Source organism: Poecilia formosa, unplaced genomic scaffold, assembly GCF_000485575.1.
Source record: "Poecilia formosa unplaced genomic scaffold, Poecilia_formosa-5.1.2 Scaffold115, whole genome shotgun sequence".
In the NCBI taxonomy this organism is placed as follows: Eukaryota; Metazoa; Chordata; class Actinopteri; order Cyprinodontiformes; family Poeciliidae; genus Poecilia; species Poecilia formosa.
Window position 1 is genome coordinate 649536 of NW_006800054.1, and position 27771 is coordinate 677306.

General features: G+C 36.2%; 8 protein-coding genes and 1 pseudogene across 9 annotated transcripts; 6 read left to right on the top strand and 3 right to left on the bottom strand.

Moving 5' to 3' along the window:
- Positions 1-313: 313 nt before the first annotated feature.
- On the top strand, positions 314-3377 carry LOC103143753 (hemoglobin embryonic subunit alpha). The gene is made up of 4 exons (XM_007560421.2): positions 314-389; positions 2438-2675; positions 2756-2963; positions 3071-3377. The coding sequence occupies exons 2-4, from the start codon at positions 2578-2580 to the stop codon at positions 3197-3199; spliced, it is 435 nt and encodes a 144-aa protein (XP_007560483.1). The 5' UTR covers positions 314-389; positions 2438-2577; the 3' UTR covers positions 3200-3377.
- Positions 3378-6679: 3302 nt separating this feature from the next.
- LOC103143754 (hemoglobin subunit alpha-B-like) lies at positions 6680-7512 on the bottom strand. Its single transcript, XM_007560422.2, has 3 exons — positions 7346-7512; positions 7057-7264; positions 6680-6919 (listed from the first exon to the last, which is right to left on the bottom strand). The coding sequence occupies exons 1-3, from the start codon at positions 7438-7440 to the stop codon at positions 6791-6793; spliced, it is 432 nt and encodes a 143-aa protein (XP_007560484.1). The 5' UTR covers positions 7441-7512; the 3' UTR covers positions 6680-6790.
- Positions 7513-8162: 650 nt separating this feature from the next.
- Positions 8163-8976, top strand: LOC103143755 (hemoglobin subunit beta-A-like). The gene is made up of 3 exons (XM_007560423.2): positions 8163-8337; positions 8428-8650; positions 8744-8976. The coding sequence occupies exons 1-3, from the start codon at positions 8246-8248 to the stop codon at positions 8873-8875; spliced, it is 447 nt and encodes a 148-aa protein (XP_007560485.1). The 5' UTR covers positions 8163-8245; the 3' UTR covers positions 8876-8976.
- Positions 8977-9461: 485 nt separating this feature from the next.
- Positions 9462-10980, top strand: LOC103143756 (hemoglobin subunit beta-1-like). Of its 2 annotated transcripts, none has more exons than XM_007560425.2 (3): positions 9462-9712; positions 10098-10360; positions 10626-10980. In XM_007560425.2, the coding sequence occupies exons 1-3, from the start codon at positions 9621-9623 to the stop codon at positions 10673-10675; spliced, it is 405 nt and encodes a 134-aa protein (XP_007560487.1). In that variant the 5' UTR covers positions 9462-9620; the 3' UTR covers positions 10676-10980. The 2 variants fall into 2 exon arrangements, with proteins under 2 accessions (XP_007560487.1, XP_007560486.1); XM_007560424.2 differs by having other exon boundaries at positions 9465-9712; positions 10098-10320.
- A 2692-nt stretch (positions 10981-13672) lies between these two features.
- Positions 13673-15046, top strand: LOC103143760 (hemoglobin embryonic subunit alpha-like). Its single transcript, XM_007560429.2, has 3 exons — positions 13673-13798; positions 13877-14084; positions 14840-15046. Exons 1-3 carry the CDS (start codon positions 13704-13706, stop codon positions 14966-14968), a joined length of 432 nt encoding a protein of 143 aa, XP_007560491.1. The 5' UTR covers positions 13673-13703; the 3' UTR covers positions 14969-15046.
- A 2343-nt stretch (positions 15047-17389) lies between these two features.
- LOC103143759 (hemoglobin subunit beta-like) lies at positions 17390-18081 on the bottom strand. Its single transcript, XM_007560428.2, has 3 exons — positions 17978-18081; positions 17618-17840; positions 17390-17535 (listed from the first exon to the last, which is right to left on the bottom strand). The coding sequence occupies exons 1-3, from the start codon at positions 18067-18069 to the stop codon at positions 17407-17409; spliced, it is 444 nt and encodes a 147-aa protein (XP_007560490.1). The 5' UTR covers positions 18070-18081; the 3' UTR covers positions 17390-17406.
- A 1817-nt stretch (positions 18082-19898) lies between these two features.
- LOC103143758 (hemoglobin subunit alpha-1-like) lies at positions 19899-20479 on the top strand (annotated as a pseudogene).
- Positions 20480-22518: 2039 nt separating this feature from the next.
- On the bottom strand, positions 22519-23098 carry LOC103143757 (hemoglobin embryonic subunit alpha). Its single transcript, XM_016675499.1, has 3 exons — positions 23004-23098; positions 22714-22931; positions 22519-22664 (listed from the first exon to the last, which is right to left on the bottom strand). The coding sequence occupies exons 1-3, from the start codon at positions 23096-23098 to the stop codon at positions 22519-22521; spliced, it is 459 nt and encodes a 152-aa protein (XP_016530985.1).
- Positions 23099-24467: 1369 nt separating this feature from the next.
- On the top strand, positions 24468-25170 carry LOC103143761 (hemoglobin subunit beta-like). Its single transcript, XM_007560430.2, has 3 exons — positions 24468-24592; positions 24683-24905; positions 24988-25170. The coding sequence occupies exons 1-3, from the start codon at positions 24501-24503 to the stop codon at positions 25114-25116; spliced, it is 444 nt and encodes a 147-aa protein (XP_007560492.1). The 5' UTR covers positions 24468-24500; the 3' UTR covers positions 25117-25170.
- Positions 25171-27771: the final 2601 nt, after the last annotated feature.

Below are 27771 nucleotides of genomic sequence, written 5' to 3' on the forward strand. Positions count from 1 at the left end.
GGTTTTAGATGGGTCCCCACAAAAATAACGTATACTTTAAGGGTGGGATGACTGCGTCCATTTGAGCCCTTTTTCTCAAACAACAATGAAGTCGTCTTTGATCAATTTACACTATTTGTAATCTTTGAGGGAAAAACACTGTGGCAGCAGCTGTTGGCTCTAGACAGCTGCTTGTCATTGGGAGGAGCTGATGAGATAACACACCACTGGATCCATAGCAAGTGAGATTACATCTCTACAGTTGAAGCTTGAAACATAGATTAAGTCAACAAAATGAGTGAGCTAATATTTGTCTTGTTAAAAGCACAATTACTGCTCATCCTTATTTTTATTTATTAGTAGTTGATTTTGTGTCTTCAGAGCTTTACTCCTCTTCTGCAAGAACCCAGGTAAAGCATATAATTTTTTTAAATAGTTATTTTTGCCTGATTAGAGATAATCACATATCCATTTGACTTGTTTTGGTGTAACATCTATTTTACTTATGTAAAATGAGTCGACCTATGCCTTTGCTCTTGTTTAGAACGGCCAGTCTTCTTTTAAAAGTCTGTATTATTACATCAAATGTGTTTATTGTTCTTATCCTGAGTCAGTGCATCATTAATCCAAAATGAAAGATGGTGGTGATTGAAATGTTTCATTTGAAAGTAATTATTTTTTAAAAAGTACATTGCCAGATTAAAGAATAAAACATCTTATCAATGTAATTTCATGAGGGAGAATCATCTTTCCCATCTGTATCATCCAAACTATGGTGTGTCCTCTGACTAGCATCATTCTCCCTTTTTTAAAAAATGTATTTGTATATCACATTTCAGCAAGAAGGCAGATCAAAGTGCTTTGCAGCATAAAAGCACAAAACTGCAAAGTCATAAAAGATATCATGCAGTCAACAGAAAATCACTGTAAAACATTACATTTTGATGAGCGCTGTCATCACAGTCATCAATGCACATCAAATATGTTGATGTTTAATTTATTATGCCTCAAAAGCATCTCTAAACAGCTGGGTTTTTAGTCTAGATTATTATTTTTTTTAAACTCAGTGTTTCAGCTGTTATGCATGTTTTCTGGAAGTTTGTTCCAGATTTGTGGTGCATATAAGCTGAATGCTGTTTCTCCATGTCTGGTTCTGGCTGCAGAGCAGAACTAGAACCAGAAGTCTGGAAGGCCGATACAGCAACATCAGGTCATTAATGGATTGTGGTGCTAAGCTGTTCAGTGATTTATAAACGAACAACATTTTAAAGCCTATTCTCTGAGCTACAGGGTGACAGGTAATCATAGTGCTGTTTGGCGACATGGTGTGCATCACACTGACCATGAACCACAGAAAGCAAAGAGCAGAGTTGTCCCAGGAGATTAGAAAGAAAATTATAGATGATCCTGCTAAATGTAAAGGCTATCAGCCCGTCTCCAAGCAGCATGATGCTTTATGTTCTGTTCAACTTATTCATAAATGAGGTACACAGCGTTTCTCAGACGTGGACTAGAAGTATAACAGGGAGGTCAAAGCACAACCCTATCAGCTAAACTAGAAATGAGACTCGTCTCTTCAATAAGTGTGGATCCAGCCCTGCAGCTGCAGTGGAGTTGATTAGATTAGGCTCTAACATATATTTTGGCTGCAGGGGCCAGAAAGTAACTAAACTCAACATCTTGGAATGTTTCCAGACAAATCTAATATTTCCCAGATTGCAGAGCCTGGTTTTCAAAATCTGCCTGGACCTTCTCTGTGTTGTTGCATTGTTCTTTAAGAGGGGGACCCCTGTCTATAACTCCATCAGTATAAAATGTAATTGAAAGTTGATTTAATTCTGGTAGTACAATCACAAAAAAAGGACAGCTTTATATTAAATGAATTCAATATAAACCTGTTGAGCAATGTCTTACAAAAGTATTCATGTAGTTTAAACACTTTTCCAAATTTGATGTAATAACCAAAGTTGTGATGTATTTGAATGGAATTTTATGTTATTGACCACATGCTAAGATTAAACTGCTGTCTTCTACTTGAAGGATACATAAATACGGCCACGTTTCAGATTTATCTTAGTAAAACATTCAAAAACATTGTACCATTTTCATCCCACTTCACATTGAGCTACTTTGTGTTGATCAAGTAAAAATACAAACTGCCTTTAACATTTGTCACTGCAACAAGTGAGTGAATCTTTCTGTAATGCACTGAAGCCAGTTTTCCAAGCAACAAGTGTAAAATCATGACATATTCCTTTAAACAAGATACAAATGAGAGAAAATTAGAAAATGAAAACCTTTAAATCTAACAGTAAATTTCCCATTTTCTAACTGCCCTGACCCTCCTCACTTTTATTCATCATTTTTAAATATTTTGTCATATAGGACTGAGTAAGTTTGAATAATATTTTGTAATTCAAAGAAATTTCAGAGACACTGAAAGATTTTTATCTCATAGAAACCGTTGATCAGGATTACTCAGCCCGCCTCCCGTGGACCGTTTCAGGGGAGGTGCTGCTGGGTGTTTCCTCTGCTGCCTCTCAGACAAGTAGCTCTCGCGCTTAGCTGGTTAGTTAGTTGGTTATTGAAACAGCCAAAATGACTAGTCTTACTGCCAAGGACAAGGACACCGTCAAAGCCTTCTGGGGAAAGATTTCTCCCAAAGCAGCAGCCATTGGAGCAGATGCTCTTGTCAGGTAAATGAGACTTGAAACCTTTGAATTTCAACAACTTTTTTGTTTACAATTTTACCCACCCATTCTACTCTTCCACTCAGGATGCTGTCGGTTTACCCACAGACCAAGACCTACTTCTCCCACTGGAAGGACATGAGCCCCGGCTCTGCTCCAGTGAAGAAGCACGGAGCCACGGTGATGGCTGGAGTAGCTGACGCTGTGGCTAAAATCGACGACCTCACTGCAGGTCTGCTCAACCTGAGCGAGCTGCACGCCTTCAAGCTGAGAGTGGACCCGGCCAACTTTAAGGTGAGGATTCAGAGCTAAGAGTGTGGCTTGAGCCGTTCATTGGTCCTTTATTTTTCACTTAGACTTGCATGAAGTCTAAGTGTTGTCTCATCACTCGTTTTCCACAGATTCTTGCCCACAACATCCTTGTGGTTTTGGCCATCAGCTTCCCCAAAGACTTCACCCCCGAGGTCCACGTGGCCATGGATAAGTTCCTGGCTGCTGTGGCTCTGGCTCTGTCTGAGAAGTACAGATGAACGCCTGGAGAGGAGATCCAGACACCTGAATTCACCTTGTGTGATCAATAAATGCATGGCTGAAAAAGAAAAAACGCAAATTGTTGACTTCTGGTTCTTTACTGAAGATTTGTGTTCTGTTTTCGCAGAAAAGATGCAATTTTTAAGAAAAGAAAGGTTGCAATATCTTGGTCTTGTGTGAAAAGGGAATTACTCTTGATCTTAAATCATGAATTAACTCTGATTAAATGCTTTTTGTGTTTCTTAACATAAAGTAGGCTAAAAGATCTCAAAAAGGAAGATCAAATAAGAACATATCAAGTACAACCTTCAACACCTATCAGTTTGTGGAGGCGTTATTAATAAACAGAAAATATGGAGCAGTGGGGACAATTTCCAAGAAAAAAAAAAAGGAAAAAAAAGCATATTGATGATCTTCAATATTTTGGGGAAAATATTTCTTAAAAGACAAAATATGAACTTTCTGTACAGTGCTCGTCACATTACACTGATACAACCAGCGTTTAAAATGAAATCATAGATATATTTCCATCTAAATTCTCTGGTGAGTTCTGGGTTAAAATTAACTTGTTCTTCATTCAGTGAAGTTACTCGGTAGATAGACCAGCCAGGAATTTTACTCAAGTGAGAACACTTCATAATTATCACTCAAGAAAAAGCAAAATGCTCCTAAAAGTAACCTAATTTTCACAATATTATTAAAGTAAATGTAACTGAGCCGCCTGGTTTAATTTGAAGATTTTAACCACTGTCGCTCTGGACTCGTCTTTTATGGCTTTTGATGAGTTAACGCTGTAGTTTGTTCCACGTGGTTTTCCAGCTATTTGCGATGCACATTCGAAGAATTTCATACTTTGTTCATATATTTAAAAAAAACAAAAACAAACAGTAGCTGCAATCAGAAGTTTTGCTTTTCTTCTTGTCTCCGCATTCCTGAGGCCATTTGGTACTTTGGCGCTCTCCAAGGTGCTGCTCCTCCTGTCGTTTGTTTACTGAAGTTCATCCAGCAACCAGAATAGCTCCACGGCTCACGGTGTTAAAATGACTATCAATGTAATGTCTTTCAACTAGCTCATGTGTGTCTCGTTTTTTTGTTTTTGTTTTTTGTCTTGTTTTGTTTTGTTTTTCCACAGCCATGAAAAAGATTAAAAATATATTTATATTTTTATCCTACTCATCATGAAAATATTTGTTTGAACCACAGGAAGTAAAGCCTGCAAAATCTCTTTATAATGCGTGTAAAATGTTTTTTTTTTGTTTTGTTTTGTTTTGTTTTTTTTTTATTATTATTATTTCCGTCATGTTTTAGCAGCAAGTTTTAGACATGGAGCACTTCAACCAATTCATGTGTAGCATCAAGTCCAGTCCAGCGTCATTTTAATATTTCCAGCAGAGGGCGCCCTAGCACCATTCAACTAACAGGATTTTTGTTTTAACCCCTACGGCGTTCCAACCTGCACCGTCCCGTCTCTCGCCTAATGGCTCCTGGAAATAAGAACTAGCAAGGAAAAGTAGATTTCGATAACGAATGGAATGGATGTATTCTTATTTTTAATCAAAACAAAATCAGATAAGAGTAAAAAAAAGTTTTAAAACAAAAGCATCAAATTAGACACAACTTCATTGCTACTTGTTTACTATTCAATAGGTTTTAAAATTTGAAAGACAGATTCTACTTGTTTCTTTTTTTAATGTAATCCCCTTCACCTTTGCTCCTTTACTTCTCTGTAAAGCACTTTCAATATCCCTTGCTCACAAATGACCAATATTGTGGTCAGGTCTTGTATTTGACCTGGTCACAAATACAGGTCAAATACAGGACCTGTATAACTTTAAATCATAACTTTATGATTTTGCAATCACAAAGTTATATGATTGCAAAATCATATAACTTTAATTGAGTTAGACAAAAGAAAAGTATTCAACAAAGCAGAAAATTTAAACAGTTTTGAAGAGTGAATTGGGGATTATATGACAATATTTTTGTCTAAACCACACACATACAGGCACCATGACGTAGGTCCTCATTCAGTTTTAATTCAAAAAATGAAAAAATAATGGATCACCTGAAATGCAACTACAGTTTTTGTCTGTATTTACTCTATATTTTTACACATAAACAAAGCAAAACCGTTATGTGTTCATTTTTAAGCTGCAAATGACAGAAAAACAACATTTATGTGTGTGCTTAGTTGGTACCTATTGTGTGGAGTAGCCTGTTTGTTTGTTTGTTTAAGGATTCCCATCAGTCTCTACATTAGTAGAGACTCTTCAAAGCCTCACAGCCAGAGCCTGTACCAAACTAAATCAACTGAACACAGTTCAGAGGTCAGAGCAAACACCATCTACACAAATCTAAGAAGAATTGAACAATAAACAGTAGATTTTGACATACAGTAAGTTTGTCTGAAATACATCAAACAAAATTGAAAGTGTGCCACATGACATAATCGCACATTAATTAAATAATAAACTGAGACGCCAGCATGAAGGTGGGGATGTTTTTCTCTGGCAGGAGCTTAGAAATGGAAATAGATGAAGACAGATTGGCTCTCACTTTTTTTGTCCTGTGTAAACACAGTACATCTTTTTCTAGAATTATTGAAATTTTAGCAATTAAAGATCCAGGTTCACTTCTTCTGACTCTTCTTGTTAAGTAACTATTTGTGTGTGTCAGTGGTGTACATACTTTTCACCATGGGGGTAGAAAATGTCATGAGCCACACAATTGTAATTTTAATTTGCTTTTAATGAAAATTGAAGAAGATACTTGAATATATTCTGAACATACTAAAAAGGGAAAAATATACAAACATGATATGGTTCATACAGGCTTTAGCTCACTGAGCTTAGCAAAATTGGCACACCCAGTCTGTGCTTTAGTAAAAGTCTCTGAATGTTTGTATTCATATTTAATAAAGTAAAGGCATTAGCATCACCGATAAAAGAGCAATGCCTTGTGTTGTGCCTTACATCTTCAAAATATAACAATTTTTCTTTATCCTGTTTTTTTTAAAAGGCCTCACATCAATAAAAAATGGCACTAACATCATTCAAATGTGTATCTGCATCAACCGCCTTTCTGGCAAACCAAAGGTTTTGTGAATTGTGATGGAGAAATTGTTTGGCATCTGCAGGCCCCCAAATTGGACACCACTAGAAATAAATGTTTGTTCAAAGATTAAGTTATTCTCAAAGTCTGAAAACTCCTCATGCAGCTGGAGTATTTATTTATTTATTTATTTATTTATTTATTTATTTATTTATTTATTTATTTATTTATTTTAATATTATTTATTTATTTTAATATTATTTTTGGATGAATAGAACATTAAATTATTTAAAACGTCTGCCTTTTGCCGTCTCCAACAAAGTCTGTGCAGATACCTTGAACTCTGCAGCTGCAGACCCAACCAGTTTTACTATGACAAAAAAAAAAAAAAACCACACAAATCGGAAAGAACAGAAGAAAACAAAAACTGAGAATTGAACATGTATTTTTTTGTTTATTGAACGTGTCTCCACATGTTTTGAAAGAGTGTTGAGGATGTGGGATGGTGAAACTCCTTGTTTCACACAATCGGTGCGACTTTAGCGGTACTTCTCAGACAGAGCCAAGGCCACGTTCTGTAGGAACTTTTCCACGGAAAGGTGAACCTCAGGAGTGAAGTCAGCAGGGAAGTACATGGCCAAGACCAAAACGATGTTGTGGCCCAGGATCTGAAGATTACACACACAAACAAAAAACAAACAAACAAACAAACAAAAAAAAAAACGATTAAATATAATTGAGCAGAAACTAAACGCGCACATGATCATGATAATGTGAGTAAATTCAGAAGAGATTTGAAGTATACCTTGAAGTTGGCAGGATCCACCCGGAGTTTGAAGGCATGAAGCTCACTGAGGGCGGCCAGAGTGCCAGTTAGATCGTCGATGCCCTTGACAGCTTTTCCCAAGGCTCCCATGATGACGGCACCGTGCTTCTTCACTTTGGCGGACTGAGGGCTCAGATCTCCCCAGTGAGAGAAGTAGGTCTTAGTTTGTGGGTAGGCAACAAGCATCCTATAAGTATCACAGAAAAAGGATTAAAACAAACAGCAACGACATATTTCTTTTAAGGGTTTTGTATAACTTGATGTTTACCTGCCCAGTGCTTCACCTCCCATTTCGGCGGCCTTCCCTTCGGCTTTGGCCCAGAGAGCCTTCACCGCGGCCTTGTCTTTGTCGGAAAGACTCATTGCTCCCTTTAGTTTCTCAGCGAGAAAATATGAAGATCAAAAGAGCTGCTTTGATGAATTTGTCTCTGCGTCTTTATATCAAGCCTAAATGCACCACGCCTTAGAATCACTCCATGCCAAAACTGTGATAACGAAACTGCCAAATAACCCGTTGCCAACTTGGCTCGATAAAAGCTACCACTCCTCAAATTTCACGAAATCCCTACGTAAATGCTGACTGGTTACAGGAATTACACCAAGGCGCTGCTCTGGATAACACTTCTATGTTTTTCTATTTATCTAACTGACTTCTTGAGCTAAATACACAAAATTCACTTAACACAATGTTAAAATCTTTGTACTTGTTTTCTTTCTTATTCAACAATATGCATTTTTTATTTTTTATTTTTGCAAGTAGAGCTTTTTGCAAAAAGAAAAAAAAGGTAACCAGTATTAAATTATCAGACACTCTCGATTTTAAGTAAATTGAGCTTGATTTTACAAACTGGTCATGAGACACCAGTCTGAAACGTGTTAACAAAAGAAAGTATTGACTATAAAGTCAGAAAATTCACTTTGTCTACAGTTTAAGAAATTTTATAGATCGATGACGCAACATTTATTGGCATTAATTGGTGCCAGATATGACTGACGTCATTTTATTGGCAAGTGCACCTCGTCCAATCACAGCCCGTCTTGTCTGGGGGACGGATCATTGGGCTGTGAATAAATGCAGGGCTCGTAAACATATTCAAACAGTCTTACACCTTTGATCACCAAACTCGTTTTTTTTTGCGAAGTCAGAGGAGACTTTCACACCGTCATCATGGTCGAGTGGACAGACGCCGAGCGCACCGCCATCTCCACCCTGTGGTCAAACATTGATGTGGGTGAAATTGGTCCCCAAGCCCTGTCCAGGTAACCCTGTGAACAAATTTCATTCCACGAAACGATGATCTCTTGCATCCTGAGGATCGGGATTTTTCATTGTCACTTTTGTGTTTTCAGGCTTCTGGTCGTGTTCCCCTGGACCCAGAGGTACTTCCCCGGCTTCGGTGACCTTTCCACCCCCGCAGCCATCGCCGCAAATCCCAAAGTGGCTCAGCACGGAAAAACTGTGATGGGCGGCCTTGAAATTGCTGTGAAGAACATGGACAACATCAAGAACGCCTACGCCAAACTGAGCGTCATGCACTCCGAGAAGCTCCATGTGGATCCCGACAACTTCAGGGTATGTCATCCCTCACACCAAGACGCAATTACTTGTTTTTTAAAATTCGTGTCAGTTTATTCATTCTTGTTGTATTCTGGCTTGTGACTGCAGGTCCTTGCTGAGTGCATCACTGTGGTCGTGGCCGCCAAGTTTGGACCCAGCGTCTTTACCGCTGGTTTCCAAGAGGCATGGCAGAAGTTCCTGGCCGTGGTGGTCTCCGCCCTGGGCAGACAGTACCACTAAGCGTCTGAAGTGGCCGACCACTGAAGAGATGCAGCGAGACATCAGTTTCTGAGCAATTAAACGCTGCCAAAAATACATCAATAAAAAAAACTCAAATCATATGCAAGTGTCTCTGTAATTATTCACCCCGTTTTTAAATAAGAAATCAAATGGAGAGCTGTATATATCTTTGGTTTCCATTTCAGTGAAATAAATAATGACCAGAAGGTCAAAAAATGTTGAATAGAGTGAATTCCCATCCTAATGTTGCATCTGTAAACTACCCGAAATACCAGCGGGAGAAACAGAATTAAAACAATAAAACAATAATAGTAATTCAAAAATATATATATCTGAATATCAAAAAGACTGCAAACTGCAACGCTAAAAATTCAGATTTTAACTTTACACCCATCTTTCTTCTCTTTAACTTGATCAAAAATAATTTGCTCATCGTCATCTTTTTAAAATGTTATTTAAAAATTAGATCTGACCAGTTATGGCTGAACATATTAGCCAAGCATATAAACTCCTCTTCATAACATCGGCATATTTTTTTTTATTTGGGCGTGGCCTGCCTGATTATAAAGATAATTAACGTATATGGTTTAATCTGCTGCGAGCAGCTGGTGAAAACTTGCTACGACCATCAGAGACGGAAAGAGGAGAGAATTTATGCTTGAAAACATTTCAGTGTTGGTGTCAGGTCATCCATAATGTCCTCCAATATTTCGCCAGACTGACAGTTTATTGATCGCATGGCGTCATGGTGAAATGGACGGAAGAGGAGCGCCGCATCATCAGAGGAGTTTGGGAAAAAGTTGATATTGATGAGATCGGAGAAGAGCTTTGGGCAAGGTAGAATTAGATTTTAGTTCAAACTGAGGCTTACCAAGTCTTGTTTGGGTACTATTGTAAAGCTAAATATAGGGTTAGTGTGATGATGTAAAATCTCCCTCGAATAGAAACGATTCTTGTTTTGGTTGAGAGGAAGTTGAGCTGACCTTTTTGCATGTTGGTTCATCTGCATGGTATATTTCAGCACCAGCCGCTGTCCGTCTACTGTTGACTCTTGTTTTTGAAAATGACTTCCAAGTTGAGGATATTCTTAGATATTCTTATAAATGTTAGTTTGTATGTCCGGAGTAGCTTTCTGCTTTCTGTGACGGTTTACCCATTTGTGTAAATCGAAAAAATTGTGCAAGATATCTCATGACCGGCATCGTATTTCTCACATCGACAGAGCTTTGATTGTTTACCCCTGGATCGATCGGTATTTCGGCTCCTTTGGCGACATCTTCACCACTACAGCAATTTTAAAAAACCCCAAATTGGCCGCCCTGGGAAAGGTCGTGCTATCGGCTCTGGACACAGCCGTCAAGAACATGGACAACTTCAAAGCGATGTACGCTCCTCTGAGCAGGCAGCACTACGAGAAGATCAAAGTGGATCCGGATAACTTCAGAGTAAGCTACTATCCTGACGTTCAAGCCACAAATAGCTCATGTAAAGAAAGCCGTTTGAGAATTTATTAGATATAAAGGACGGTTCGCCGTTTTTTTTTTTTTTTTTGTGAAGTTTGAGATCAACTTGGTTCAGTAGTCCACTTGTAAGTAAATTAAATACAAAATTCAACCAGTGACAAGTGACACCAAAGGTACAAGTAGGGGTGTCTGTTCTAGTGACTCATCACTCGGGTATTGTTCCCGAAATTTATGATGTCTGATGGGTTTTTTTGTTGTTGTTTTTGTCTCCCCCCACCCCCCCGCAGCTTTTGGCCGAATGCATCACAATTACCATCGCCTGCAAACTCAGAGCTGAGCTGAACCCTCAGGTCCAGGCCACCTGGCAGAAGTTTCTGTCTGCTGTGGTGGAGGCTATGAACAGTCAGTACAAATAAAAAAAACAAATAAAAAAAAAAGCAGACCCAATCAAGCATGGAGAAAAAATTACCATTGAATAAAAGTCGCTTTTTCAAAAGCATTTATGTGCTTGTCAACATGTGGGAAAACAGAGCAAGTGCTTGGAGATTTGCAGAAGCTGTGTGCCCATGGTAGAGTCGTGTGTGTAAGTTGAATTTTTGCGACCCCTGGAGGCAATAAAGTATATAACAGACTACTATGAAATCAGTGTTGATTTTTTTTTATGTTTACGGCTAGAGAAATCAACAAAGGTGGGTAGAGTGGCCAAAATTTGCACTACTTCAACATTTACATTTTTGTCTTTTTATTATTTATTTTGATCATAACATCTGATTTAATATTTAAAAACAATGACAGAATTATAACGTGAAAAACTAATTCTGACATTTGAAAGACTAAATAAAAAATATATAGCTATACATAATAATATATATAAGCATAATATATACATAATCATATAAATAATTACAAAGTAAAAATACTTGGTTGCTGAAACACCTTTCTCCATCTTTTCAATATAAAACTTATTAAACCAATACGTTTATACATTAGAACAGTGCATAGTACGTCTTGTGTCAATATCTATTGTTTACTGTATCTTCTTCAGCTCCAAACAGGGTCAGCAGATAGAATAACAAAGCTTGTGTAGAAACAAGAGGTTTCACTATAAATATGTGTCTGCATCTCATAAGGTTTTGGTTGGAACAACTGTTCTACATTTCATGGTGACTTGCAGATGTTAGAGTATACAAAAGTTTTACTAAAGTAAAATACTTCATAATAATATTATTCAAGAAGCATGAAAAGTACGGTACATTTACTCCTGAAAGTAATTTTGCGTACATTACATTACTCAGGTAATAACTAAGTAAATTATTCAGGATTAGTCCCAGCAATAACCATATGAAATGTTAAGGATTTACCCAAAAGTATTTATGTTTGATATTTCATGTTACATTGAATGTTTTATTTTTCCTTTTCTCTCTTTGATCAGTCTAGGCTTAAAGAGCTGTTAAACATGTTTTAAGTCTTAGTTTTACTTTATGCCAGCAGAAAAAAATAGTTTTTGTGTGTGTGTGTGTGTGTGTGTGTGTGTGTGTGTGTGTGTGTGTGTGTGTGAAAATGCAACAGTGAGTTGGTGACAACAATAGGTCGTATAGGAACTGATATTCGTATAGGAAAAAACAAAAATAACTAACTAACATAAATGAACAAAAGGTGTTTGTAATTACTCTTAGTCTCTTAAATCTTTACATTTGTAACTTTTTATGGTTGTTACAAGTCTATTTAAGCTTCTAAGTGAAAAACTTCTCATGACAGGAGCCATCAATAAAAAAAAATCAGCTATCAAATTTCTAAATGTTTTTATGTTCATTTGTTTTCCACAAGAGGGCGCTAAAACGCCGTTGCAGAATTTTAAAAGCGTCTCAGACTGAGTTTTGAATAAACATGTTTGCTCCAAAAATGGCTTCCATAGTAAAATATCTGTTGCCATGGCGTTTTAAAAAATTTATTATATTGATATATTTAAATAAATGTATTTTGATGTTCACTGGCTATAGACTGCAATTTCTAAACATAAAAATTAGTACGGAAACAATAATAATAATAATAATTTGAACTAAGTTAAATTAAATTTAATTTAACTTAGTTCAAATTTTGACTTATATGGATGATAACTATTAAAAAAAGGTGGGAAAATAACGTATGACCTCCAAATATCACTATCTATCTTGATATCAACCATTTATTGTTGTTTTGTTATAATACATAATTGTAATAATAATAATAATTACTACTACTATTAATACTACTACTACTAATAAAGATAATTATAATAATAACTTTTATTTTTACAATTACTACTACTACTACTAATACTATTAGTAGTAGTATTTTTAAATTAAGGAAGTTCCACATAAGACAAACTGGGGAATAAGACAAAGTGGCTGTAGAAGCTAGACATTGTGAAATATCATCAACAAAAAGCAGAAAATCATACTGTGCCTGTATACATTAGACAGCCTGAGATTGATAAAAAAAATAAATAAATAAATAAATTGATGTAATTAAATGAAACAGGCAGGAAGTGAAATGTTTAACTGAAGCTTGAACAGCAGTCAGTGAGGCCGCTTTGGTAAACCACTATCTGTCCCCTTCCTGCGGCTCCGCCCCTTTAAAGTTCAGATAAGCGAAGAAGCATACTCGGTGGTAGCAACTTTTACCGCATCAGAAAATATATTGCAACCCACTGATAACCAGGAATGAATTAAAAAATGGTCAAGATTTTAAATCAGTACCGCGGGACTGTCCTTGATAAGAGACTATTTATCATCTAACAATTATGAACCAAATCCCATTAATATGTCCACGCTCTCTGGTTTTGTATGTTTGGGTTTTCTGTTGTCTTTAGTTTATTTTGACCTCATAAAAATATATTTATGACCCTTCAAACTAGATTACAGAGCTTGCGACGTCTATGATTTTATCTTTTTTTTTTTTAGTTTTGTGTGTTTTCCAAAGTACTAAAAACCGTGTGCATTTAAAGTCAACAAAATGTATGAAAGACACACTTAACTAAAAGATGATACAATTCTAAAACAATCATTTAACTTGTTTAAATTTTCAACTTGATCACAGTGAAGAAAAAAAGAAGTACTGTTTCACATTTAATGAGAAGTTTAAAGTGAAGCCTATGTATTTTGTAGAGGTTACAGTGGGCTGCTCCTCACTCACAGCCCATCTATCCATCTATCGATTTTGTTTACAGCTTATCTCATCTAAGCTGCAACACTTTGCTCGGAAGGCGTCCAATCAGAGATATCTCGGAGGTGTCCCTGCCTTGCCCAAGCCCTGTTTGTTTCCTATAAAAACACCCGCCACTTGCCGCTGATTGCGGCATTTAACCCAAACAATCAACCAAGAAGATGAGTCTCACTGCCAAGGACAAGGAAACAGTCAAAGCCTTCTGGGCTAAAGTGGCTCCCAAGGCTGAAGACATTGGCCAGGATGCTCTGTCCAGGTAATAAAGACCTCCATGTCGCTGATGTTACTTGAACTGTACTTTTCTGGGTTTATTTATACACTCACATTCTTTTAGGATGCTGGTGGTTTACCCACAGACCAAGACCTACTTCTCCCACTGGAAGGACATGAGTCCCGGCTCTGCTCCAGTGAAGAAGCACGGAGCCACGGTGATGGGTGGAGTAGCTGAAGCTGTGGCCAAAATCGACGACCTGACTGCAGGTCTCCTGAGCCTGAGCGAGCTGCATGCCTTCACTCTGAGAGTGGACCCTGCCAACTTTAAGGTACAACTAGTGATCAACAGTCGGGACTGTAAAGACACCCTGCAAGCCACATCGATGGATTTAACGGAGCAACTTTGGAATAAAAAGATTAAGTTCCTGATATATTAAATTGTAGATTGATTTTTTTTTTAAAGGTGACCACAATGGTGTTTTAAGACTCCACTGCTACTTACATTTGTGGGTCCAGTAAAATAGGAAAATAATTTACATGAACAAAAGTCATGTAAATTATTACATTTTCATGCCAAAGTTTAGTTTAACTGCAGTTTTCTCGATTTTTTTTATTTTTCATGATGCTCTATAATGATCAATACGGAACATTTAATTTATTTTGAAATTAATAAATATGTGCTACACCTTTATGTACTGTTATTTGAATTTTATTTCACTTTTTTTATTATTTTGATATTCTTTTATTTTAAAATGAAAACCAGAATAGTTACTATTTTTTTATACTAAATTTATAGTACTGTATTTCAAGATAGACTCCATATCTGTCTATGTTATTTTTTCTTTTTAATATTGGTAGCATAAATACTTTAATTTAATTTAATTTAATTTAATTTAATATATGTTGTGCTTTTTAAGATTTATCATTAGTTTTTTATGGCATATGTATGTAGGAATGTAAAATATTCCTTCTCTCTATTTCTTTATGTTTTGCGTTCTTTGTTTCTTTCTCCTTTTCTTTCTTTCTTCCTTTTTTTTCCTTTTTGCAAAACAAAATTGCAATTATTTTAATAATCTTTTCACAGATTCTGGCACACAACATCCTTGTGGTCTTCGCCATCAAGTTTCCCTCCGACTTCACCCCAGAGGTCCATGTGGCTGTGGACAAGTTCTTGGCTGCTCTGGCCCGTGCCCTCTCCGAGAAATACAGATAAACTGGATACCTGGAGAAGATAAAAGACATGATACTACAGCTCCTAACAGTCTGAATATAAATAAAAGACCAAAAGCATTGAAAGTGTCATTTATTTCTGGGTTTTGTGTGACTTTGTGTGTCTCAGTATATCTCTAGTTTCCTTGCTGGAGCTTAAGTTCTTGTAAGTACATCTACATACCTTTTTTTTTTTTTTCAATCAGACAGATGATACACATGGGGTATTCTAAACCAGAGGTTCCCAAATCTTTCTGTCTCCAACCTAAACAAAATAACTCTAATAATGCTCTTTGATAATTATCTCTATAATTCATTTGATCATTTTGGAAGTTTCGTGACCACATTTTTAAGAAGAAACATTAGCCATCCTTCAAAACAGTTTTTGAAGTTTGGAGATTATTCCACGGCCTCCTGCTTGGCAGAGACAAACAAGAGTGATGTATCTCACTTTGTGGTGTTTATATTTTGATGAAGAGTGAAAAACTGATGGAGGAGCCTTAATCAGCCAGTACAACGCTAAGACTTTTTCTGCAGATCTGCACCGAGTTTACGTGCATTTCAGGAAAGATTTCTGGCCGTGGCTTCTTTACTGAAAGACTCAGTGTCCTTTAAGTTTCTTTTTTGTACTTAAACCTATAAATGTGCTTTTTGTATAAAGGCCCCCATGCTCATTTGATATTTCTTCCGTTTCCCAGTAATTGCTTACATGATCAGCAGGGGAGGATCTAAGTTGTGTTAATGTAGTTCAAATGTTAAAAGCCATCATAAGAAAATGCTCACTTGAATTGTTTGCAATTAAATTGTATACAAATTATTTCCAATTGCAATTTGAGTCAAAAACCAACAGACATTTACAACAGTGCTGATATTTTACTAGTGAGGGCCAACGCTTAAGGGGAAAAAATGAACTCTTCTTTGCTTCTCTCTGAGTTAATGTTGGGACTTTCAAATGAATGAAGATGAATGTTATTTTCTTTGATGAAATATCTTACTCAGTGTGCCCATAAAATTAAACCACATTTTCTTGAAATCTAATTCTTTGGGTGACGTAAGTATTCAGAGCTGACTTTTTATTAACAGTCAGACTGACCTAAAGTAAGCAAAGGCCCTGATCATGATACTTTTCACTTAGATATTTTGCTGTCTGTCTTACTAAGTAGGCCACCTCTTAATGGCTCTAGTGACTTGTGAGCTTGGTTTGTTCAGAGAATAACCAAATCCCAAGAAAAAATAAAAATAAAAAATTATAGCAAAATCTAGACTTATTTCATTTGACTGAGGTCAAACTGTTGTGTTCACAGCCAAACAGACTTTAAAAAGAAACTGGAAGAAGAGTTAAAAGGAAATAAAAAATATAAAAAAAACAACTAAGAAAGAAGTGGCAACAATTTATCCAGTAGTTAATATAAACAAACCTATATTATTATAATTATTCTTTTAAAAAAAACAAAGAAAATGTTGCATCCAAAAATCTGAATAACCAGAAAACCTAAAAATAAGTCTAATTTATGTTCAGGAGTCCTAATAAATGTTTTTTTTCTTCTTCTGTCCGTTCAACAGCAGTGCAGTGGAAATATAAAGATGCTCTGCTGATAGTGAATTTACAAATAATCCTGTTTGTCATTGTCATATTTTGTCATTTTGTGTTTTAAAAGCACTGAAATTCAGATTAAAAATTCACTCACTTGGTTTGAAGTCAAATTTGTATTCAGGTTCAGTGATATTGTCTCAATTTTAGTGCTTCTCTATCTTTGGTAATCCCATAATTTGTTATTATTATTTTATTATTATTTGTTTGTTTGTTTTACACCACTAAAAATATTCAGCTTTGTTTAGAACAAAGCAAACAGGTTTTGACTGACAAGAACTTAGTTTTTATTTCGATACTATAATGCAGGTCAAATACCTTTTTTTTGTTCTAATTTTTTATTTGTTTTTCAGTTCCTAAAAGAAACCAAGCATTGATGTTTAGGTTTATTGAGGAATTATTTCCAGCTTCTCCTTCTTTTTTTTTTCTTTTTTTTTTTGTAATTTTACTAATCAACATAAACGTTTAATCTCTTTTCATCAACTTAAATAAGTCTAACTGATTGGGATTTATCCATGCAGACAAAGTCAGACAAGTCTATATTTTAATGAATGAAGATCATAGAGCAGTCTTTTTGAGGAATGTTAGCTTAATCAAATATAAGTTACCCAGTTTTATATTAATTATCATTTAAATAATGAAGCAATTTATTCAACATCAAAATATTAGCGTAGGATTTTCCAGTATTTCTTCATGACCTGATTTCATTTACATACTAAATAAATAAGAAAGTTATAAACATGGTAATGAGGAATAAAGACAGAGATAACAAAAGAATCTGTTAAATGTGCTCATTTATTTAACAAATCATTCATAGCCTCCTCCTTCAAAAAAATCCTGCCCGAGGCTCTCTAGTAGTACTGCTTCCTCAGAGAGGCCACCACCACGGCCAGGAACTTCTGGAAAGCTCCCTGAACCTCAGGGGTGAAGGCTGCCCCCATCTGACCGGCTACAACAATGGTCAGGCAGTCTCCCAGGAGCTGCAACAGAACACAGCATGGATCAGAAAGCAGCAACAATATTAATACCCGTGGTGCAAAGACAAAAAGAAAACAGCTTTACGTTGAAGTTGTCAGGGTCCACTTGCAGTTTCTCAGAGTGCAGCACGCTCAGGTCCTTGTATGTGGTCTTAATGTCGTCCATGTTCGTCAGAGCTTTCTCCAGACCTGCCATGATGACCTTCCCGTGAGCCGCCACTTTGGGGTTTGATGTTATGGCCGCGGCGTTGTAGAGGTTTCCAAAGCTGCCAAAGTACCTCTGAGTCCAGGGGTAGACAATCAGACACCTGAAGAGGCAATAAGAATTAAACCACAAATGAATACATTCATTTGTACTCAAATGAATGTATTCATTTGTGAATACATTCACAAATGAAAATTTATTTAAAGAAAATGTATTTATTTTTTTATTTATGTATTTTACCTGGAAAAAGCTGCACGGCCAACCACATCATAATCGATCTTGGAGAAGATGTCCTGGATGGCGGCACGCTCAAAGTCTGACCATTTGACCATTTTGGAGTTTTTGTTTGCTGGCTCCCTTTGTCCAGTGTGAGTCCACAGGCCCACGAGATCCAACTTATAGACAGCCAAGTTCTGCTCCTCCCAGAATTATCAGATGGGTGGAGCTGAGCAGAGAGCTGATGAAATATTGATTTATTGATCTTCTGAAATTACACAGATTAAATAAACCGTGGGGCAAATTCTGCTTGATATTTAACTTTATCTTTATGTTATTTGTAAAAGCCTCATTGCTTCTGAGAGTGAAGCTCTGCAACATGTTAACAATGTAATAAAGACAAAATTAATCAAGCTGGTAATGAGCAGATTCAACCCTATAGTCTGCTGAGAATGTTGCAAATTAAGTTCAGAGTAAAACCTTTTTGTTATTTTCATGAACTTGATAGATTTAGCTCCATTTTGGGTTACTTACTTTTAAAGAATACATTTTTCTGATTTCTCTAAGCTTGACTAGAATAATAGGACTTATTTTCATTCATATTTGTGAAGGATTACATTATTTGATTCTCTTAAATTCAAACCAGAGAGCTATTTTGTCTCTCTGGGCGTCTTCACTATTGAGATTGAAACGTTTTTCCTGTCCTGCTGTTTGAATCTGATAAAGAGATCAGGTGGAGGGAAAAGACCAAATCGAAGAGGATACGGTTTTCCTTCCACATACAGCAAAAGAAATGCAAATAATTTAAGACCCACAACTGCTTTCAATGAAAGAAAATGCCAATTTTATGGAAATAATTATGCTTTAATTTCCTTGTGAAATAAATAATTAGAGCATTGCATTAGTGGTTTCTAAAGTTTTTGTCAACATCATCACCAAAATAAATCTATATAGACCAGCTTTTTATAAGAAGGAGGTGCGGAAATCCTGACAGAGTCAAAATGTAGAAAAGGTTTTGCACATTTATCTATTGGTAAAACAAAGGAGTCCCATTTGCAAATTCTTTAAGGCTCAATTGAAAACAAATAAGCAAATTAATATAACGTATTCTCTACAAAACAATAAAATAAAATTTAGCCGCTGTTTCTTAAAAAAAAATATTTGTTTAATTTGGCTGATTTTAACAAAGATCTGAGTGCCCAAAGGTCTGCTGAGAGTCATTAGATAGATGTGGCCCTTTTTACTATGAAATTATAGAGATGACAAGAAGAGTTGTTATTAAAAGACAAATTGTAGGAAGATCCAAATAAGCATCAACTACCAGTGATTGTGGGCAGAGTTTGTTTAATTTTGGAATAGTAGTCGGGGACACACACGGCAGCCTGAGGGCCACAAATGGCCCTGAGTCACATTTTGTTCCACATCATCCTCATACTTCTATTTTACACTGTCTATGTAATCTTTCAATTTCATTTCCTTTAATCCAATAATAATGATGTTCACAACACCCTTATAACATACATTTGACATGAATAGTACATTCTATTTTTATAGATGTATATTTGCTTAATATAATAGATATAATAATAATATAATATAATAGATTGAACAATGAAACATGTTCAGTCAGGTGAACATCTCTGCATAAGTAAGCTAAATAGCACATACTTTTATTTATTTCTATTCACAGATATTCTTCTTAAAAAGCTGCAACAAAGGCGAACCGTTACGATTCGTTATCACTGCCTCGTCACTCTTACGTCAACATGCAACAAAACGGATTTTTGTCTCTATCTAGCTTGGGAGACGTCAAACACAGATATCTCCTAGGTGTGTCCATTTCCATGCGTCATCTACAAAACCGCTCACAGTCCTGCAGGAAGTTCAGACTAAATAAAAATAAAATAAAATAAAAAAAAACAAGCAAAAATCATTAACTGCAAAGATGAGCCTCACAGCTAAGGACAAGGAAACCGCCAGAACCTTCTGGGCCAAAATATCAGCCAGTGCTGGAGACATCGGCAGAGATGCTATTTCCAGGTTAAAAACATGCATTTCAAAGTTTTGTCTAAAGATTAAAAGTTCTTTTTCAATTTTTTTAGGATGCTGGCAGTTTACCCACAGACTACTTCTCCCACTGGAAGGACCTGAGTCCCGGCTCTGCTCCGGTGAAGAAGCACGGGGCCACAGTGATGGCTGGAGATGCTGACACTGTGGCTAAAATCGACGACCTGAGAGCAGGTCTGCTCAGCCTCAGAGAGCTGCACACCTCCGCTCTGAGAGTGAGCCCTGCCAACTTTAAGGTACAGCATGTTCTACTTCAGCAGAGCTCTTGAAGCATATTTTTGATCGGCCATGTTCATGTACGTTGCAGCTGGACTTACATTTATCTGCTCTCTCCAGGTCCTCTCCCACAACATCCTTGTGGTTTTGGCCACCATGTTCCCCAGAGACTTCACCCCCGAGACCCATGTGGACATGGACAAGTTCCTGTCCGCTGTGGCTCTGGCTCTGTCCGAGAAGTAAAGATGAACTTCACACTGGAGCAAAAAGGCTGAACGGAAGACATGCTGCCTTCATGTTCTCTGTCCTTCAGTTTGAATAAAGTAATTAATACAATTTTAAGTGGTTGTTTTAATTAATCTGTCTTTTTCAAGTCACATATGAGTTTCACTTTAGCCTCATGTCAACTTAGAAGTTAACAAATCTGTCTGCACCTTCATGATGTGTGTAAATCACTCAGAAACTCAACAAAAACCCCAAAAATAATTCCTTTTTACTTGAGTAAAAGTATCTGTATAATTACTCTGAGAATAAGTAACTTTGAAGTTACAATACTCTAAAAACTGTTTCTATCTTTTTTTTCTTTTTTTTTTCAATGTCTAAAAGCTATGATTAAATGACCTGGAAAGAGTTTTACTCCAAAAATCTTCTTTATTCCTCCTAAAAGTATTTTTAGGAATTAAAAGTAAACTTCAAAACCCAGTGAGCACTCTCTTAATGCAATATGACTTTAAGTTAACTTCATATTCTGGTTTTAAGATATTTTCCCCAAATTTTTTCATTCAAATTTGTCTTTGTGACCTTTTTGGTAGGTTTCTAACCAGATCGTCTCTTTACAATGTTTTTATTCAGCTGAAATTTTATCTGCATCTTGTTTAATAATGAAATTTATGTTTTTGGTTTAATGTTAGCATCTTATTTTAACACTGATTGCAATCATTTATATCCAAATCAGCAGTTCATAGTCATATTTAATAAAAAAAAAAAAAAGGGGGGGCGGGGGGGTAATGTCTTACATGACTTCTTTTCACCATGTTTTTTTTTTGTTTTTTTTGCATTTTATATCTTGAGATTGTGCTTCTGTAAGTAGCATTTACCAACATTTTATTCTTCTCTATGAAGCAGGTGATGGCCAAGTCATTTCATTTTGTTTTAGAGCATTTCAAATGCAAAAGGCAACATTCTGATTTCATCCAACATCCACTAGCTCAGCTAATTACAGTAAGGAAGCCATAACAACAAACTGAACTATGTCTAATAGTTAAAAAAGATGCTTGATGACTTCCAGTGTTTTCTCAGTTTGAAGCTAGATGGAGCCTAAATGACTGATTTCTTTCATGGAACAGGAAAAGACTGGAATACAAACACTAACTGTGAACACAACACAATTAACAGAGATAATGAAAATAAATCCAATTTATTTTTGTTACAACCAAGTTCCATATTGAGTAAATATACATTTACTGTTGACTGGAATGTTTGAAAACAGTGTTAGGTTTTTTTTTTTTCCTGATCAACACACCTGATAAGTGATATTGATATTGCATATTTGGACTATACAGAGTTAATTTTATTGACCACAAATGAATCCTTCTAATTTTCAGAAGCCAGAGTATTTTTTTAATGTTATTATTACACATTATTTCCCCACACAAAGTTAATTACAATATTAAAGGAAATAGTTATTCTGTTCAATTTAGATTTGCCTACTCGGTTCATGACCAGGGATTTTTCAAGAACGTTTTATGACCGCAGTGGATACATTTGCCAAACTGTGTCCACTGAAAGTTTTTGCATGTGAACCTAAATAGCTGGTGAGCTTCTGTCCTTTCTGTCTTTAGACTTTTAGTTTGTTTTTTTTTTCACCCTAGACTTGACATGTAATATCCAAGTGTAAACCCTATTATTTTACCAAATTTGACTGAAGGTGAAGTTCAGTGTGCATTAAACTATGTACAGAAATATATATATATAAAAAAAAAATTAATAGGTTCATTAGAATGTATTATTTTCCAAATCACTTTTTAGTTATTGTATGAAGATACTGCACAGCTCAGTCATGGAAACATATGACTACATCTGTTAGACTTTCCGTCACATAAACCATATTTTGAAGTCTTTGTAAAAAAACAAAAAAAAAACAAATTCCCTATCGGAAATAACACAAACAACAACAGACAATTTAACTCAGGATTTGTACTTATTTATTTATTTTATTAAGGTTGAAAACAGACAAAAACAAGGTGTCCACGTTGTCCGTCACTTCCTGCTTTATTAGCTGTTCATCTGTACTTCTCGGACAGCGCACGGGCCACGGCAGCCAGGAACTTGTCCATGGCCACATGGACCTCAGGAGTGAAGTCAGTGGGGAACATGATGGCCAAAACCACAAGGATGTTGTGGGAGAGAATCTGAGGAGAAAAACCAACTGTAAAAATTGTGCTTTTTGTGTGAAGTTTGAAGCGCAGTGAACAAACTTCTCTTTACCTTAAAGTTGGCAGGGTCCACTCTCAGAGTGAAGGCATGCAGCTCGCTCAGGCTCAGGAGACCTGAAGTCAGGTCGTCGATTTTGGCCACAGCTTCAGCTACTCCACCCATCACCGTGGCTCCGTGCTTCTTCACTGGAGCAGAGCCGGGACTCATGTCCTTCCAGTGGGAGAAGTAGGTCTTGGTCTGTGGGTAAACCACCAGCATCCTGTACAAAACAAACACTTTGAACGCATGCAATATATGTAGCTCCTGCTTCTTCTTTCAGAGCCATGTTTACCTGGACAGAGCATCTGCGCCGATGGCCTCGCCACTGGAAGAGATCTTGGCCCAGAAGGCCTTCACTGTTGCCTTGTCCTTCGCAGAGAGACTCATCTTGTCTGACAGTTAAGTTCGAATGTGGAGTTTCAGCGCGAGAACAGGAGGTTTTATAGACGGAAGAGGACAGGGACACACCCTGGTCACCTCTGAGATTATCTGCACCCAGAGTTGTTCCAGCCAAGATACGAGATAAGGACAAAACCGAACTGTAACGGTCACTCCGAGGACCCAGGCAAGAATCAAACACCACAAGTTACAAATGAGTGACTACACAAGTAACAAGAAAATTGGCCTGCAGATAATGGAAGTTAAATTTATCAACATAAAGAATGTAGTTTTATATAACTTTTATTCTTATGAGTTGTTCACAAAGAGTATTAGCAAAAAAAAAAAACAAATAATTAAGATATTTAAGAATATGTCTACATATACTTTATAAATTTGCTCTGTTAGATGTCAGCTAATTATTTATTTTATTGATTATTCCTCCATAATTGGAAAGAGTGAAATGTCTCTAAACAAGGCAATAAAATGTGGGCAATAAAATCTGCAAATAATGAATATTTGCAGATTGTATATACATATTCATTACCCTGTCTAGGCACAGTTAGATCTGGGCTTCCAGAGCTTTATGACCAGATTCTTTGCTACATTTTTTTTAAAGTACTCAAACTCAGTTGCATTCCCCTTGATCTGACATTCCTATTTCTAATAACTGCACAGTATATTTTATGTTATAATATTATTACTAGTATTACATTATTGTTGGTTGTTCATCTTGTTTTTCATTATTTAAAAACTCAGCTTGGCTGAGCAACCCCATGTTTCAAGATCATGACAATGCCTCTATAATGACTTTTATTTATTTTCTATTTGTCTCTCAAACCAACACTTGTTTAATCTGATCATGAATTTGTTTGTTTAATTATTTATTTTTGATATTCTTTCATTAACTTGCTTATTTAATTATATTTTTTATGAATTGCTCTTAATTATACTGGGTAACAAATGCCTTGAAACGTGTAATAACTGCATGCAAATTCAAGCAGATTGTGTGATGCAGTGAAATTACTACAGAAAATTGCATGGCAGAATTGTTTAATCCCCATTAGAAACAGATCAGAGGCAATTAAAGTTAGTTAGTTACCCTGAAACACTGACTGATCTTGTCCTCAGTCCCAGATCTTGCTTCATTGATAAAACAGTGTTTGTTCAGTCATAAAATAATTGTAATGATCAAAGACCTTTTCTTGATCATTGTGCACTATTTGCTTCATTTGGTGTTTTCCCATCAGTTCTTAAAATCGATGTATCAAGACGCTAAGATGTGAGCTCCCCTCAAACTCCACCCGTCTGATAACAGTGGGAGGAGCACAGCTGGACGTATATAAGTTGGATCTCCTGGGCCTGCTGACCCACACCAGACAAAAGGGAGCGAACAAACAAAAACTCCAAAATGGTCAAATGGTCAGACTTCGAGCGTGCCGCCATCCAGGACATCTTCTCCAAGATCGATTATGATGTCGTTGGTTCTGCAGCTTTATCCAGGTGAGACTTTGCTGCATCTTCATGTTTCTGAATAAAAAAAAGGGGGAAAAATATCTGCAAACAAAACATTTCAAATGTTTGTCTCTTCAGGTGCCTGATTGTCTACCCCTGGACTCAGAGGTACTTTGGCAGCTTTGGAAACCTCTACAACGCCGCGGCCATAACATCAAACCCCAAAGTGGCGGCTCACGGGAAGGTCATCATGGCAGGTCTGGAGAAAGCTCTGAAGAACATGGACGACATTAAGACCACATACAAGGACCTGAGCGTGCTGCACTCTGAGAAACTGCAAGTGGACCCCGACAACTTCAACGTAAAGCTGTTTTCTTTTTGTCTTTGCACCACGGGTATTAACATCGTTACTGCTTTCTGACCCATGCTGTGTTCTGTTGCAGCTCCTGGGTGACTGCCTGACCATTGTTGTAGCCGGTCAGTTGGGGGCAGCCTTCACCCCTGAGGTTCAGGGAGCTTTCCAGAAGTTCCTGGCCGTGGTGGTGGCCTCTCTGAGGAAGCAGTACCACTAGAGCCTTGTGCCTTACAAAACTGAATGATTAAATAAAAGTCATTTTTAAGAAAAAAAAAACACCTGTCTCTTTCCATTTATTTCTCATCGCACAAAAGCACAAATGTCTATCATTTTTGACTGACAGTAAACTTTATCCTAATTTAAGGTATTCAAACAATCTAAAGGTCTTAAAGAATTGCCACATACAAATGAAAGTATCTAAAGAGAAACCATCCAAGAAAAGTAGTGTGATCTTTCTCTGTTCCCATGCGTGGGAGAAAAATTCAAATTGTCAACATTTCATTCCGTAAATGTTTCATTCTTTGGGCTGGTCTGCTAACGCAGACTGTGCACAACTCTTGGGAATATTAACTAAAAGCCAAAGATAGCTTAAACTGCAGGACCGTTGGAGATCATGATAAGTTTTCACACATTCAGATTTGTCTTTCCATCTTGAATAACAACTGTTTTTGACTACAATGTAAACTTACAAAAAGCTCTGAATATATTTAAAAAGAAAAGACGTGTATTTTACACTGAATTACTTTCACATGTAATGCCAAACTTAGTAAAAATCTTATCCAATCTAACTGGATGACAAGTTCAACTCAAGTGTGGATATATGAAGTTAAGTTTTTATTTGTTTTATTTATTTTAAACACGTTCCAGACTGTGTAACAAAAATATTTTATTATCTCCAAGTTTGCCTGTTCTCTAGATCAGACTCATTTTTTTTATCACCTAGAAAACAACTCCCCATTACAGCCATAATTATCCTCAGTCTTCACATTGCACACTGCAAGAGCATAACATAATTGACTTTTAGAAATAGTTTAGTAACTTAGTTCGGTAACACTTTATTTGAAGGGGGTGAATAAGACTGACATGACACTGTCATAAACACCTGTCATGAACATGAATAAGCCTTTATGAATATTTATGACTGTTGTCATAAAGCGTCATTCGGTAAATTATGACACTTTTAATACAAAGTTGACATTATTCAAAATGTCTTTGTGGTGACAACTTGACATTAACCAAGAAATCATTACTGATATACATTTGTTATAAAAGTATTACTGATTGCACTTTAAAGATTAGGTAACTTTATGTTATTAAAGGTAAAGTTTAAACATGATTTATTGGTTAATGTCAAGTTGTCATAACAAAGACATTTTGAATAATGTCAACTTTGTATTAAAAGTGTCATAATTTACCGAATGACGCTTTATGACAACAGTCATAAATATTCATGAAGGCTTATTCATGTTCATGACAGGTGTTATGTCATGTTTATGAAAGTGTCATGACAGACTTATTCACCCCCCTTCAAATAAAGTGTTACCCTTAGTTTTATTAAACTGTTTTGAATAACTAGCTCTCTTTTTTTCTTAACTTTATTTATCCTTTACGTTTATTCTGACTGATTTGCTTTGGATCGACAAGAGTACTTCTAAAGACAAGTTCAGTTTAATAATCAATATTAAAGGAGATGTCCTGGATGATGGTATGCTCAACGTCTGTACATTTAATCATTTTGTTGCATTATTTATTTATTTTGTGGTATTTAGATTTGCTCCTTTTGTCCAGTGTGTCTCCTCTCCTCCCATAGTTATCAGATAAGTGGAGTTTGACAGGGTGTCGAATAACAGTTGATTTATGGACCCTGACGTTGGGGCAAGAAGTGCACATTTTAGGTTGTCTCTGCAGCTTGAACCTCATCTATCTGTGCCGCTACTTGTAATGCGCTGCCTATGGACACTTGATGCTTTTGGAAAATATAGTTCAAAGCTTTAGTTTCTTTTATTTGTCTAACAGCACAGCTTCCGGATTTTCTATCTTGTTGCATATTTTAGTTTTAAAGCTCTGACCACATTGTATTTCATTAAACCAATGTATTATCTACTTATTTGAAGCTTTTATTTTCCAGTGGCTTTGCATCAGAAATGAAATTCATAATCATGTTAGTAAATTTTAACATTTAAATTAAAATATCTTTTATAGGTTGCAGACTGAATGCAAGACATGTTTATTCATTAGATATATATGTATGCATCATGTCCATATAAAACAAGTACATTCATAACACAAAGAGAAGAAGGAAAGAGTAAAAGAAAACCAAGCGTTTAAAAGACAAAGTAACTCAAACAACTTCAGTGTAACAACACCTTGTACTGTTTTTCTAGTTCCTCAAAGCCAATCCAGGTTTGAATGTTGTTGCTGTCTTAAGTTTTTAGGTGAAAAAAAATACACCTTTGGATTCACAATATTTTCAAATTAGAAATGCACAACTAGGTTTTAGCTGCATCCATTTGCATGATTTAGGTTTCTTAAATTCTCTGACATGCAGTTGTCACTAGACATGGCATCCAAAGAATGTTATATATATAAATATATATATATATATATATATATATATATATATATAAAATTAGAACCTTCGGTAAAATCGTTATTTTGGTTATAAAATAAAATAAAAACTCCCTTCTCACCCTCCGCGGGTGGGAACATCTGCACAGATATTTCTGTACACTATGCCGTTCCATGTACGCTTTCCCTGCCAGCATACAGCCTCCTTGCACAGTCTACATCTTGGGCTTGTCTGGTGTGGTAGATCTGAGCCTCTATTGCTCTGGTAGAGCAATAGAGGCAATAGAGGCAATAGAGGCAATAG

What these genes read in the sequence shown, in the direction of transcription:
- LOC103143753 (XM_007560421.2), top strand. Translation starts at nt 2,578, where the DNA reads ATGACTAGTCTTACTGCCAAGGACAAGGACACCGTCAAAGCCTTCTGG. An exon ending in GGAGCAGATGCTCTTGTCAG is followed by an intron (nt 2,676 to 2,755) that starts GTAAATGAGACT and finishes TCTTCCACTCAG; the next exon opens with GATGCTGTCGGTTTACCCAC. An exon ending in TGGACCCGGCCAACTTTAAG is followed by an intron (nt 2,964 to 3,070) that starts GTGAGGATTCAG and finishes CGTTTTCCACAG; the next exon opens with ATTCTTGCCCACAACATCCT.
- LOC103143754 (XM_007560422.2), bottom strand. Translation starts at nt 7,440, where the DNA reads ATGAGTCTTTCCGACAAAGACAAGGCCGCGGTGAAGGCTCTCTGGGCC. An exon ending in GGAGGTGAAGCACTGGGCAG is followed by an intron (nt 7,265 to 7,345) that starts GTAAACATCAAG and finishes TGATACTTATAG; the next exon opens with GATGCTTGTTGCCTACCCAC. An exon ending in TGGATCCTGCCAACTTCAAG is followed by an intron (nt 6,920 to 7,056) that starts GTATACTTCAAA and finishes TGTAATCTTCAG; the next exon opens with ATCCTGGGCCACAACATCGT.
- LOC103143755 (XM_007560423.2), top strand. Translation starts at nt 8,246, where the DNA reads ATGGTCGAGTGGACAGACGCCGAGCGCACCGCCATCTCCACCCTGTGG. An exon ending in GGTCCCCAAGCCCTGTCCAG is followed by an intron (nt 8,338 to 8,427) that starts GTAACCCTGTGA and finishes TTGTGTTTTCAG; the next exon opens with GCTTCTGGTCGTGTTCCCCT. An exon ending in TGGATCCCGACAACTTCAGG is followed by an intron (nt 8,651 to 8,743) that starts GTATGTCATCCC and finishes TTGTGACTGCAG; the next exon opens with GTCCTTGCTGAGTGCATCAC.
- LOC103143756 (XM_007560424.2), top strand. Translation starts at nt 9,621, where the DNA reads ATGGTGAAATGGACGGAAGAGGAGCGCCGCATCATCAGAGGAGTTTGG. An exon ending in GGAGAAGAGCTTTGGGCAAG is followed by an intron (nt 9,713 to 10,097) that starts GTAGAATTAGAT and finishes TCACATCGACAG; the next exon opens with AGCTTTGATTGTTTACCCCT. An exon ending in TGGATCCGGATAACTTCAGA is followed by an intron (nt 10,321 to 10,625) that starts GTAAGCTACTAT and finishes ACCCCCCCGCAG; the next exon opens with CTTTTGGCCGAATGCATCAC.
- LOC103143760 (XM_007560429.2), top strand. Translation starts at nt 13,704, where the DNA reads ATGAGTCTCACTGCCAAGGACAAGGAAACAGTCAAAGCCTTCTGGGCT. An exon ending in GGCCAGGATGCTCTGTCCAG is followed by an intron (nt 13,799 to 13,876) that starts GTAATAAAGACC and finishes ACATTCTTTTAG; the next exon opens with GATGCTGGTGGTTTACCCAC. An exon ending in TGGACCCTGCCAACTTTAAG is followed by an intron (nt 14,085 to 14,839) that starts GTACAACTAGTG and finishes ATCTTTTCACAG; the next exon opens with ATTCTGGCACACAACATCCT.
- LOC103143759 (XM_007560428.2), bottom strand. Translation starts at nt 18,069, where the DNA reads ATGGTCAAATGGTCAGACTTTGAGCGTGCCGCCATCCAGGACATCTTC. An exon ending in GGCCGTGCAGCTTTTTCCAG is followed by an intron (nt 17,841 to 17,977) that starts GTAAAATACATA and finishes TTGCCTCTTCAG; the next exon opens with GTGTCTGATTGTCTACCCCT. An exon ending in TGGACCCTGACAACTTCAAC is followed by an intron (nt 17,536 to 17,617) that starts GTAAAGCTGTTT and finishes GTTCTGTTGCAG; the next exon opens with CTCCTGGGAGACTGCCTGAC.
- LOC103143757 (XM_016675499.1), bottom strand. Translation starts at nt 23,098, where the DNA reads ATGAGTCTCTCTGCGAAGGACAAGGCAACAGTGAAGGCCTTCTGGGCC. An exon ending in GGCGCAGATGCTCTGTCCAG is followed by an intron (nt 22,932 to 23,003) that starts GTAAACATGGCT and finishes TGTTTTGTACAG; the next exon opens with GATGCTGGTGGTTTACCCAC. An exon ending in CAACTTTAAGGTAAAGAGAA is followed by an intron (nt 22,665 to 22,713) that starts GTTTGTTCACTG and finishes CAATTTTTACAG; the next exon opens with TTGGTTTTTCTCCTCAGATT.
- LOC103143761 (XM_007560430.2), top strand. Translation starts at nt 24,501, where the DNA reads ATGGTCAAATGGTCAGACTTCGAGCGTGCCGCCATCCAGGACATCTTC. An exon ending in GGTTCTGCAGCTTTATCCAG is followed by an intron (nt 24,593 to 24,682) that starts GTGAGACTTTGC and finishes TTGTCTCTTCAG; the next exon opens with GTGCCTGATTGTCTACCCCT. An exon ending in TGGACCCCGACAACTTCAAC is followed by an intron (nt 24,906 to 24,987) that starts GTAAAGCTGTTT and finishes GTTCTGTTGCAG; the next exon opens with CTCCTGGGTGACTGCCTGAC.